Genomic DNA, 12,839 nt, shown 5'->3' with positions numbered 1-12,839 from the left:
TATACTCAGGAAAGAGCCTGGCATCTTCTGATGCTGCTCTCAAAATCAACTCTCAGCTCAAGATCTCCTGAATAAATGGTATCAAGTACTGCAGGATCCAGCATAAGGAAACTAACACTCTTGCCACCACCTCCTTGAGCCTCCCACCGCTCCTGCACTGGAGAGCACTGATGACTAAGAAGCCACACAGTGACAAGCAGCCCAGCTGTTCTCCTCCAGACTCTGGCAAGAGCTGGATGTGAATGAGAGCCAGAGAGGCTTGATGGCATTAGCTTAGCAATGTGATCATCATTCTTCCCCACAGCAGGAACAGACTGCTGGGAGCTGAACAGCTTTGGAGGACAGGTGGTCTTGGTCAGAATTCTGAAGAAAATGCTTTCTGGGGGTGGTGTGTGTTCACACGGGCCATGTCTGAGGGGGCTGGTGTTGTCTAGAATGCTCGCTTGTCTTCTTTGTTGCCACTCAGAACTTTTACTTTTTGGAGCTGACAGGCTCTGCACTTTAGGTGAAAAACCAATGTGACTGCAGCTTTTACAATTAGAAATTAGAAGAGAGTGAACAAGGAAAGCCAAGAGTGCTAAGGTTTGGATTGAAAATTATTTTGTTTTAAAGCAAGACTCTGTAGCAGAGAACAAATACTTGCAAGCACCACAGTAGATCCTGTACAGGAAAGGGCATAGAAACCACTGTCATAAAATGCATTCACAGTGATGGCAGCATTTTCTGAACAACTGTAGCCACACATCAAAGCAGCACTGCTCTGCTTGGTTATGCCTGTCACCACAGACTCAGCAATGACTGGGTGAGGCTTTAAGCAGAGGTCTCAGAGGTACCTCAGACCTCTGTGTTATCATAGGCACTTAGCCAAGGCTAAGATACTAATGGCCAGCTCCACAAAAACACTCGTGGTGACTGCAATAGCTAAAAGAACAAACATCACTCAGGACCTTGGCCTTCAGTATCAAATACAAGTTCTGAAGGTGTAACAAGGATTATTCCCCAAAAGTGCTTCCCTGCATTGCAGTAATGTCCATCTAGGTTGCTAGCAAAGGAGGACTTTTGATAAACTGTCTCTGCCCTCACTCACTTGTGCTTCAAAAGGGAAGAAACTGTCCTTCCTTCATGCCTCTTGTGATGTCCCAGGACACATTCTCCCAGCTCCATGCCCAGCTCCAGCCACAGCTCATGCAGAATTGCTGGGGCAGACTATTCACTACAAAGATCTTTGGCCTTAATTTATCCCCTGTGGAAGAATCCTGGAAGTTCAAATCTCCTCTCTTTGCATTTTGCCAGTCCTCACATTAGTTCTGGAAATGTCAAAGGAAATCATAACAAGAGCAGCTGATCAACCAGCCCAAAGAACCAGAGACAGTAGGTGTCCAGTCCTGCTCTCTGGGCCTTTTTGCTTTTGCAGTGGTTCCACTGGCTAGGAATAATTACACAGAAGTGTGACGTAATCCCTACTGAAATCCAGATCTTTTCATTCCCTTCCAGCCAATTGGAATTCACCCCTGATGTTTTCCAGCTCCCTGCCTCTGTGAATGAGACCGTATCCATGTGAAAATATGCTTGGATCACTCACTGTGATTTATTCATCCGGAGGCAATTTGGAGGTTGTTGCTTACAATTAGCCACTTGATCTTTATCAGCATTGTTCTTAGCCCTTAGAAAGCTGTGTCTCTGGATACAACCTTTTCCGGTACTTGGATGGCCTATTTAATTATACAACTGGACCTGTTTGTGCTGGGATGCTGTATCCTAACGATCCACAACATTCACTTTCTCTATCAGTAGCAAGAACTAATATTTATCTTAAGTTCCCTAATGTGTCCCTTGGAAAACATCACAGTATTGTGCTGCAGAGGAGAGCATTGTCTGCTCAGGGGAAGATTCTAGGGCAAGAGAGAAGTGGATATGCTCATTATTATATCAAATTACAAATGAGAGAGTAAATAAGCCTGAGGTGTTTCATTGTGGAGATGTCAGCTCTCCAGATAAACAGGGACAAGCCCAAACAACGTTGGATGAGAAAGACACTCTACAGAAATGCATATTGCTTTGAAATAATGTTTGTTAATGTGTATTAACTGTAACAGGAAAATAATATTTAATGATATAGATTCACCCTAGCATGGCTGACAGAATAGTTCATTCAGCCTTTTGCGGGGATCCAAGCTGAATTTCATATAGAAAGGAAGATGAGGCATTGCCCATTTTAGAAAAAGAGATGGAAATTACCAAGTGTTGGGATGAGAGTATAGGGAAAAGAAAATGAAGGGAACTAAAATGCAGGAGAGTACTAAGGAAGTAGCAGGGCAATTTGGTTGGCTGTGAAATGCAGTTCCTGAGCTCTTGAAGAAACCAAAGAGGAGAGAGGGAGCCATAAGATATGAACAAGCGGAATTCTGCCTGGTCCTTTGTGTCATCTTTCCTACTGCCTGGGGCCATTCTGCCTTGGCTGGGTTTTGTATCACCTGCAAACAGCGTGCAAGACAATGAAATCCATTCCCCTGAGCACAACAAAGGGAAGTGTGTAAGGTAGCTTGCCTCAGAGATGTTTGAGTGTAAAATCCTCAAGGAGGAACAAAGCCTTTTAATGAACTTGGAGGTGGGGAGGGGGGGAGAAGAACGAAACTGTCAGCATTTAAGCATGCTGATTATTTCAGCAAACTGTCAAAGCAGTTGAAAGATGACCTGCAAGACCGTGTGCAGACTATGCTTACACCGCAGAAGCTACCAACAGTATATCAGTAGTCTGCAGAGAGGACTGAGCAGAAGGTTGGGAGGGGGAAGCAAAAAATAAAAATAGTATTTTTGGTGGGTTCCTGTAGCTGAAGCTTACAATGATGTGTTTTCAGGCCATAGACCTTGGAGAGAGGCCAAGTAGGAATTATTATGACCTATTTTTTACTTTTCTTAGGGTTGTGCTTTGTTTTGGGAGGGTTAGCAGTTGCATCTAACCCTTCACCATATTATGGAATGGTAGGTTTGCTGTTGGCGTCTGTTGCAGGGGGTGGGTGGTTGTTGAGTTTGGGGGTCTCCTTTGTGTCATTGGTGTTGTTTATGGTTAATTCGGGTGGAATGACAGTGGTTTTGTTTATTTTTTGTCTTTAGTGGCAGACTCTTTTCCAGAGGCTTGGTGGGATTGGTTGTTATGGTGTGGGTCTTTTAGAACTTGGAGGTAGTTATTGGGGGGAGTTACTGAATGCTGAAAGTTTGGGATGGCTACTGTTGATAGTGGGGGTATGTTTTCTGTTTGACTGGATTTTAGTGGTGCAGCTGTTTTGTTCTTGTGGAGTGGGGATGGTTTTGGTCACAGGATGGGGGCTATTATTAACTTTACTTGTTGTTTTGGAGTTTGTGTGATGGTTATCTGACAGGGTGATTCAGGCAATTTAACAGTAAAAATCAGAGAGTAGTTTAATGTAAAATACCAGCTTTGGGAATTGGAGATAGAGGTTTAGGTCCCTTTTTTCTGAGGTGATTTTTGGAATCCTAAAGAAGAGGTGTAGTCTTCACTTGTTGGTTTACAAGACCAATGTTTTTTATAAACTATTAGAGTATTTTTAGAAGTTGAGTATTTTGTTTTCTAGGGCTCCAATAATAGGGTAGAGGATTAGGAGGGTGATGAAGCAGGTAAGGGAAGCTAGCTGGCCAACAATGATGAATGCCTGATAGAGGCAGAGATCCCAAATCTATAATCTACTCTGGGCCTTTCTCTCATTTCTTCTAGCTCCAAAGAAACCAAAAGTTACATCTCCTCCTCCTCAGCTAGGCAGCAGAAAACACCTCCATCAGCAACTTAGAAGTTGGTTAGAGCAAGGTGCCAGTAACACCAAGGTCACAGGTTCAGTCCCCATAGAGGCCATTCACTTAAGGGTTGGACTGAATGATCCTTGTGGGTCCCTTCCAACTCAGAATACTCTGTAACTCTACACCAGCCCCCCATCATCTTTGACCTTTGCAAAACGTGGGGCTAAGCTTAAAGTGTGCCTGTGATGCAAACTGGTTTTTGGCCTGCATGCGGTTATTCTATGCTGATTTATGCCATACATTAGAGCAGGCCTGCCAGAAGGACTTAGTCTCCTAAATGACTCAGTGATTAAATGACAGGGAAAAGTATCTTTGGCCGGTCCAGTGGGGTAAAAATACCTGGAATGCAGCTTGGTCCAACACTGATTCATCCTTCCACATGGCAAGTCATACCAGGGAGAATCCTACAGATGGTTTTATCTCTAAGGCATCTTAGCAGACCAAGGAAAAAGTTCAGTATTGTTTTGGGGTAGGGCAAGTGGAGATTCCTTATGAAAATATTTAATGTAGTTTAGAAATAGACTCCTTTTCCTGTGGCAGGCCTGGCCCTGGATAGATGACATTAACAAAGAGACAATTTTTTATTTGTTTAGATGATAGCAATGCCTGGGGCTATGCTCTGGGCAGAATACCATAGGGTTTTACCAGATATGTTTCACTTTATGAAAAACTAAAAAAAAATGGCTAGTTAATTGACACCAAGAAAATAAAAAGGGACAAGAGCAGTTGTCAGTAAAGCAGATGTCCTGTCTCTTTCAGCCTTGCTGTTAGCAACACTTACTCACTGGAGTTTCAAAACATTTATAAAAGTATTATGAGATCAAACACTGTCACATTGCGTGAGCACCTTCCTCCCAGAGACTGCATGACCTATCCAATCCAACAGTCATATTGACAAACTGAAGGAAAGACCAGTCCTAGGGACTAGTTTTCTGCAGGCTAATTTACCTGTTGTTTAGTGGTTGCTTCAGATGTTTCCTTTCCATCCTCAGCCATCAACATAATTTTTCTCTTAGGTGTTTCTGTCCTCCTATGAGGCCTCTTGGCTGTTTTTGTAGCAGGAGCTGAACAGCTTTAGTTTATTGCTCAGTAAATTAAGACAACCTGAAATTGATGTTAGGTTATTTTAAAGCAATAGACATCATGTTTGGTGGTTTGGCAGTTTCTGTGTGAACAGTTCCAGCATCCTTCAAAACAAGGGAGAAATCTCCAGGAAATATACTGAAAACTGGGAGTAGAAATCTCTCCCTCCATATCTACCCAAGCCCTTCAAATTCATGCACTAGGCACTAAACACTTATCACTGTAGGATTTTCTCACCCTGTTTGCACTAACAGTCCCTCTGAACAGTCTTGGCCACAAAGAGCAGTTTAACCAAATAACAGTGCTTGAGGCACAGGGAGTGATACTACATGTCCTCTCAGAGGGAGTTCTAGGAAGGTTCTGGAGAATGGCCACCTCTGCGGGCATCCTGACTGTGTTCACACTACAGAGTTGCTCCATGACAGGCCAAAGGATGGTGCTGTTTTCAGATTTAGCCTGTAACCCCTAATGGGCCTGCAAAACCTGAGAACTGCCACATTGCAATTAAAGGTTTTTGCTAGTGTGTGGGTCTGAAGGTAGGTGAACCCTGGGATTGTAATAGTGAAAAAAGGTCACTAGCCTTTACTCCTTAGCAGTTCCAGGTATACATGTACTTTGACAGCAGGAGGAGTTGAGTTCTTATTTCCCACCCTATACACATATGCCTATAGGGAGGACAATGAAAATGTGATGGAGAAGGAGTGATGTTAACCTCATCTCTGTGACACAGTCACCAAAAGAGCCACCTTGACAAGTGGGGATGAACTTTGTCCCTTTAAAAAAAAGCTGTAACAAGCTATTTTCCACTGGAAAAACTAAGCTAAGCCCAACAAACAACCAAAAAAAAAAACCAAAATGAAACAAAACAAAAAACCCACCAAAACAAAGCAAAAACCCCACACCCAAAAAAACCCAGTCCCCACCAGCCAATGGCAGCCCCAGGGAAATTAGGAGTCGTATTTCTATTTGGAACATTTTCCCCAACTGGAATAGGACTGATTTCCAGGACAGAGTGGAAAGAAAGAACTGAGGGGTTATGAGGGTGTTTGGTTATCAGGTTATCAGGGGTATTATTAAGTTCTCCACTGTAATCACGCAGCATAGGCATGGTCTAACACCTGTGGGCTGCAAATGGCCCAGTATATACCAGTGATTATGACACTCCTTGAAATCTATTACTGAGAATCTTTCGGACAAAATTAAACCTGTAAGCGTTCCTTTAGAAGACTCTGCATTACACATCCATGGTTAGGTAAAAAAACAGGGTTTAATGTCCAGAACTTTTCCCTAGTGCCTTATCATAGGCTCTACTGAGTTTAAAACTCTGTCTAGTTTATGCCAAGCACTGACAGCTGGGCTCATTTCTCCCATAGCAGAACAGGGGGTGGGGTGTGGTGGTGGGATGTTAATGCTTTCTCCCTGTCTTAAATATCAGTCTCTCTGTTTAGGGTGAGCACATCCCCAAGAACCAGCCCAAGTCACAGTTGTATGGGGCCAGGAAGAATAGAAGTGGATTATATAAGCATTGGGGAAGGGCCTGAAAGCTACATTCAGAGGCCTGTTGGAACACACTAAGGCCAGCCCTAGCAACATCAAAGGCTACAGCAAGGAGTTAGTTTATACAGTTTAGTCAATTGGATTAGACTCTTCATTAGGATGCAGAGCAAACCTCTTCTACTTGGCAGACAGAAGCAAGAAACAGAATAAAAATGGAAATCAGATCTCAGCCCTGAATTCCTCATTCAGCAAAGCTCTTCTTATGTGCGTAGGAACCCTAGTTTGCCTGGCTTTGTTTGAAATAAAGGTAACAGGAAATTTCTGGGCAGGATGAGGTCAAGGTCTCTTGCTTTGGGGCCAGCAAGCTCTAGGAGGATTTGAGTCAGAACACCCTGTCCTAGGAGGAGGACAGGCAGAGGGCAAGAGCATGTGCTATGGGGTACCAGCAATACCATCTCTCTACAGCTGCATCTTCAGCAGGAAAACTCAACATAGAGACTTTGGAAAAGACCTTTCTTAGTTTGAAATCAACAAGTAGCTGTCACACTGTAGAGTCATTGACAATCTGATACTGGAGTGGTTGGGTTTTAGCATGCAGGATGTGCACTTGTCAGCTGGTTACTTTTCCCCTGCATCTTTTGAGGAAGTTGCCACTCTGTCTCACAGTATTGCAGGCTAAAAGAACAAGATTATCTGATTTTGTGGTTTTTTCAGTGCCTCTGACTGCATTAAAATCTACAGAGGTCAAACAGAAAAGCCTGAATTTTACCTCAATCATGTCACCATGGCTAAGGGGTTACTGGGAGGGGTATGCAGATACACTGCAAATTAAGTTTAAGGTCAGAAAAAAAGCCCAAGTATTTAAAATAGGAAGTAGTTTTCTCTACTTACTGTACCATGATAGCAACACATATTTATCTGTAAGAAGGTTTTTTTTTCTGTACTTAAGTCTTGTCTTTATTGTGGTTTTAGTCAGAAGAAAAAAAGGTTAGCATTTGTTTTACAATTTCATATTGTTCGGGTTTTTTAACAGTATCTAGAGTGAAATGAGACATATTTCTATAAAATATTTCTTGCTCTGAAACAGGACTGATCAAAATATATTAGCAGCTGTTAGAAAAATACTTGCCTATATTGCACTTCATGCTGTTGAAACCTTTAAATCACTGTATTAGCTCATTAAATTGTAAACAAAAAGTTCATTTCCTGGCTGCTATAGTGGAAGAGGAGAGAGATTGCTAGTTATAAGTAACCTGTGCCTTGGGTTATTTTATTAATATTGCAAATCGTGACAGAGCAATTAGGGTTAGATATTACCTCAGGAAAGCAGCTTGACCAATGTTGACCATCGTGTTAAATAGATGGAATTTAGTTTAACAGAGGAAACAAGAGGTTCCTTGTGGTTTATCTCATTAAGGTGATTTCAATAATAATTCCAATAGTGATTCCCACATCCTTAAAACTAAGCTTAGTAACAGACAAAAAGACACAGCTGCATTGGGATGGTAAGGGACCAAAAAATTTCTGATTCTGTAATGAAATATCCATTGTAAATTTGTTTAATTTGGCCTTAACTTATTCCTCAGTGAGATAATCCCCCAGTCTCCCTTCATCTGAAGCATGTCCATTGTATTTCTTTAAAACCCTTGTATCACTCTGGGTACCTTCTGTTGCACCATCACAAAGCTTCTACAGGCACTTAACATTAAGGGACTCTAATTTTCTTCTCTCCTATATCTATTTTTCATTCATTAACTTTAATGGGATTGCACCTGACTTGCTCCAAGAAAACCAGGCTGAAAAAAATCAGTCTTACAGTGTCCAAAGCCATATTCAGTGCTCCAACAGCAAATATTTTATGACTGTTTTCTGCAGAAATAAATTTAATTCCCTTGGCTCCACCTCACAAGACAGCACTGTTGCTGAAAGAAAGAAAGATTCTGAGCATGACACAATCTCTCTTTAACATTTAAACTGAAATGCTGTTCAGGAAACTACATGACTAATTTTTAAAGAATTACACTCATAGATACTTTTTCCCAGTTCTTCCTTTTGTTCTTAAAAAATGAATCGAACTTTAACTTTCTGAGGTTTCTCCCCCATACAAGTGGAAAATACTTAGGATACCTTTTGGCAAAACTGAAGGAAATATCTTAAGAAAAAAAATTATTCGAAGATGGAAAAAACAGAGAATTGCCATGATGTTTTCCCACTGTGAGGTTTGCTATTCATATACAACAAAAAAAGTCAACCTTTATTTCTGTTATGGAAAGCAGCAATATAGGTGCTGGAAAACAATACTTCCTAGCATAAGCAAAAGGCAAGCACACAGCCACAAACATCATAAAGTAACAGAATTTGATTCACCTAAATTGTTCTTTCACTAATCAAACTATAGGATTCCTACCAAGTTAAAAATCTTACTGTCTATATTTTTAAGTGTCTTCTCCCTTTCATCCTGTTACTACTTGTACCCTTCATTGTTTATGATGATAGAAGTCTCATCCTATTGTTTTTCTACCAACTTCCCTTTTTGCTGTGTGTTACAGAAAATCAGTAAAAGAACATGAGCTTCATTCCATGACTTGACCGTAGTGTAGAGCCTGCCAAAACTAGGGTTGAGGTTTGCTGGAAATGTAATTAATCTGAAATACAGGTTCATTCTGAACCAGACAGGAATCTTTCCTTTTTTTTTTTTTTTTTTAACCCTGTTCTAAAGGCAGGAACAGAACTAATCCCACTGAGCAGTTGCAAAGAGATGGGGGGTTTTCAGTCCCTAAATGACCTGCTAAACAACTACTCTCAGGAAAGAGGTTGTTAGCAGAAGAGCCAGCCACTCTCTGTCCTGAGGTCAGGAACCTTCCATTTTCAGTAACCTTTTCCCTGTGGAACACATACCAGGAATTGGGGCAATCTGCAGAATGAGGCAGCTGTTCAGAACCACAATTTTTTCAGACTCATAGAAAATATAAAACTACCTCTCCTCTGATCTGCTGGGAGGGAAGTCAAGCCTTATGAGGTAATTCTGGATCTGCTGAAATCAAAAAGTCTTTTATCTCAAAATGATCCATGAAAGGATGTATCATGTCACTATGATTTAACTCCCCTGATGAAATAAAAGAAATTCCAGGAGATGAACCCACTCCTGACAATGGCATATGCGGGGAAAAGATAGGTTTGGTGTATATTGGCTCCTCTGACATAGAATTGAAAACTCTCCTAGCAGGCAAGGCATTGTGTGCCTTGTGGCCAGAGTAATGCCACAGCAGTAAGCCATGCTTCCTGTCTTGGGCCAAATATGATCTCAAGTGTATTTCACCATCATCACTGAAATCCTCCAGGGTCAGCTGGAGGTCTAGCTCAGGGACTTTTAATGTTGCAGCATGCTCCTTTCAGCTAGTACAGATGATATAGCCATTGTCGTGGCATATATTGCACAATTCTTACTCCTTCTTGCTCCTTCGAGCCCTGTTAGACGAAGACATTTGCTCATGCATGAAGTAAATCACTGGAACAGACAATTGATTTAAACCCAATTATTCTACAATTCACTTGGCAGACAAAACCGAGTGTATGACTATAGGGACAGTGAGGACTACCAACACAGACATGGACAGAATCTACCCTTCTTCATTTGTTTTGATCCCAAGACTCTGTCATTCATGGTGCCAGAATTCTACCTTTCAGGTGGCTGTGGGGGGAGACAAGTTTCCTATGACTGACTCTGACTAGAGCATCAAGCACCAGGCTCAGCTGGAGTATGTGTCTTTAGTAGAGAACAGCTGATCCACACAGTGGAAAACAGCAGGCAGGTATACCTCTGTCTGATAAGGCTAATTCCCTACGAGATTTCTTGTGTGCTTTTCCTTAGTTCCACTTCTGTTTTACCTTTTTACACATAGACATAAAGCTCCAGAATGATTCAGTGGAAATTTTCATGAACTGCAAGCACCCTGTCTTTAAAAATGCCAGAGGAAACTCAGTGTGCTCTCTGGCAGTATGACTGACCTGACCTACACATCAATGGCACTCGTAACAATTAATGGCCTATATCAGTGACAACCCTGGAGGCTGGTCATACACACAGTGCCTGTACTCACAGTTTTCACAGCGATTCCCTGTGTAGCCAGCCAGACAGGCACATTTGTAGGCACTTCTTTTGTCTAGAATGCACGTTCCATCGTGAAGACATGGAGATGAAGAACAAGCTGTAAAAGAAAAGCAAGAACGTTCATGGTCTCTCATAGGATCGGGGACCTATCTGGTTTTCCTCATGGTGGTTGTGTCTTGGGGTAAATTATATATTCTGGTTAAAAGTTAGGAAGACAGAGAAAAGGGCCTGATGCATATCAAAAAGTCTTCTTCTCTTGCTTACTGAAGAAAGGATCTAATAGGGGTGAGTAGTAATTTACCCAACATCCATTACTTTTACCATTTTCCTTTAAATGTAGTCAAGTGGTAAGAAATTTCTGTGGAAGAAAAATAATTTACACCAAGCTCAAATAATGTTTAGCCCAAATTAAAGACATTTAATAGCAACCTACATTTCTCTTGCCATTCACTCCAGAGTTTAGGGATAAGTTCTGGGTTCTGGCGGGTTTTTTGGTCTTGCATCTTGTAATTCTAGACTTTGGGAGTTGCTTTGTCTCTGAGAAGTACTTCTCTGCTTTTTGGTTCAGGAAGCTGTGAATGGTCATGATGATCCTAAATTTTCTGGGGAAGCTCTTGCATGCAACAAGTCTAGCAGTGATACACATCAAACTGTACATACTAGCATAAATTAATATCAGAATGTGTAACTGTGCAATTAATATCAGCAAATTCCACCGTGTAATAACACACACACAGAGATGAGTGAGTAGGACTGCCATGGTTTAACCCCAGCTGGCAGCCGAGTACCAGGCAGCCACTCACTCACCCCACCTCCTCTGGTAGGGAGGAGAATTGAGGAAGAAAAAGGAAGCCTCACTGGTTGAGATAAGAACAGCTTAATAATTAAAACAAAATAAAATATAATAATAATAACAACAATAATTGTAATAATAATTACATTGAAAGGGAGAGAGACGGAGAAATAACACATGAGAGAAAAAAAACTATGCACAACACAGTTGCTCACCCCTCACTGATTGAAGCCCAGCCCCTCCCCAAACAGCAAATGGTGGCTTCCAGCCAACTCCCCCTGGTTTATATCCTGAGCATGACATTCTTTGGCCAGTTTTGGTCAGCTGTCCTGGGCATGCTCCCTCTCAGCTTCTTGTGCACCTCCTCACTGGCAAAACATGGGAAACTGAAAAGTTCTTGATCTAGAGTAAGCACTACTTAGCAACAACCAAAACATTAGTGTGTTATCATACAAAGTCCAAAACACAGCACTGCTCCAACTACTGAGAAGGCAATTAACTGTATTCCAGCTGAAACCAGGACAAGAACATAAATTAATCTCAAAAATGCAAAAAAATAATTTCCACTTAGATTATTTTCCAAATTGAGTGTGGGTTTTAGCAGACTGAAAGTAGACCCAAAATCTCAAGATTTAGATCTAGTTTAAGATTCAAGTAACTCCAACACCTGAGGAGTTCAGGATCTGATGTCCTGCTTCAAGTTCATCTTTATAAAACAAGACTCTGCAGCAAAGTTCACATCGGATCCATACCAGAAGTTCAGTTTCAGTTCACGTTGACTATAAAACATATTCCTTGCTATCTTAAAGAATTATCCAAGCATGCTTGATAGCTCACACATTAAACTTGGAAATAATAATTACTAGAAAATTCTGCATTCCAATTCTTTTGCAGATCATCTTCGTCCTTCCATGATTATTTTGGTTAAAAAGAAAAATTAATGCCTGTACCAGCTGTTGAGTGTTGCAACCACAAGCAACCCACCCTGGGGGTCCTATGGTGAGGTTGTATACTACTACTTCAAAGCATTCACTCTGCTGCAGTCCAGAATCAGAAGTTTTCCTTGCAGAGACTTCACCTGAAGCAGAATCATAGAATCATACAATACTTTGGGATGGAAGAGATCTGTAAAGGTCATCTAGTCCAATCCCCTTCAGGGATATCCTCAACTAGATCAGATTGTTCAGTGTCCTGTCCAGTCTGAGCTTGAATGTTTTCAGGGACATGACATCTACCACTTTCTGGGCAACCTGTTCCAGTGTTGTGCCACTCTCACTATAAAAAATTCTTCCTTATATGTAATCTAAATCTACCCTCTTTTAGTTTACATTCATTACCTTGTCCTATTGCAGCTGTCTGTCTCCATCTCTGTTATAAGTCACCTTTAAGGACTAAAATGTTGCAATAAGGTCTCACCAGAGCCTTCTCTTCTCCAGGCTGAACACTGAAATTGTCTCAGCCTTTCTTCATAGGAGAGGTATTCTGGCCCTCTGAGAATCTTTGCAGCCCTCCTCTGGACTTGCTCCACAGGTCTATCTGCCT

General features: G+C 41.4%; 1 protein-coding gene across 2 annotated transcripts in view; it reads right to left on the bottom strand.

The window, feature by feature from the left end:
• PAMR1 (peptidase domain containing associated with muscle regeneration 1) overlaps positions 1-12,839 on the bottom strand; it is a 67,581-nt gene that overhangs the window by 19,573 nt on the left and 35,169 nt on the right. For both annotated transcript variants that reach the window (XM_051804128.1, XM_051804129.1), the window contains exon 6: positions 10,494-10,601. In XM_051804128.1, coding sequence (XP_051660088.1) covers positions 10,494-10,601 — 108 coding nt within the window. The remainder of the gene's footprint in view (positions 1-10,493; positions 10,602-12,839) is intronic.

The sequence above is a fragment of the Manacus candei genome, unplaced genomic scaffold, assembly GCF_025592945.1.
Source record: "Manacus candei isolate 608988 ecotype Guabito, Panama unplaced genomic scaffold, ASM2559294v1 h1tg000060l, whole genome shotgun sequence".
Taxonomy (NCBI): Eukaryota; Metazoa; Chordata; class Aves; order Passeriformes; family Pipridae; genus Manacus; species Manacus candei.
Note: the sequence above shows the minus strand (reverse complement) of the source record. Positions and strands in the feature narration are given on the sequence as shown.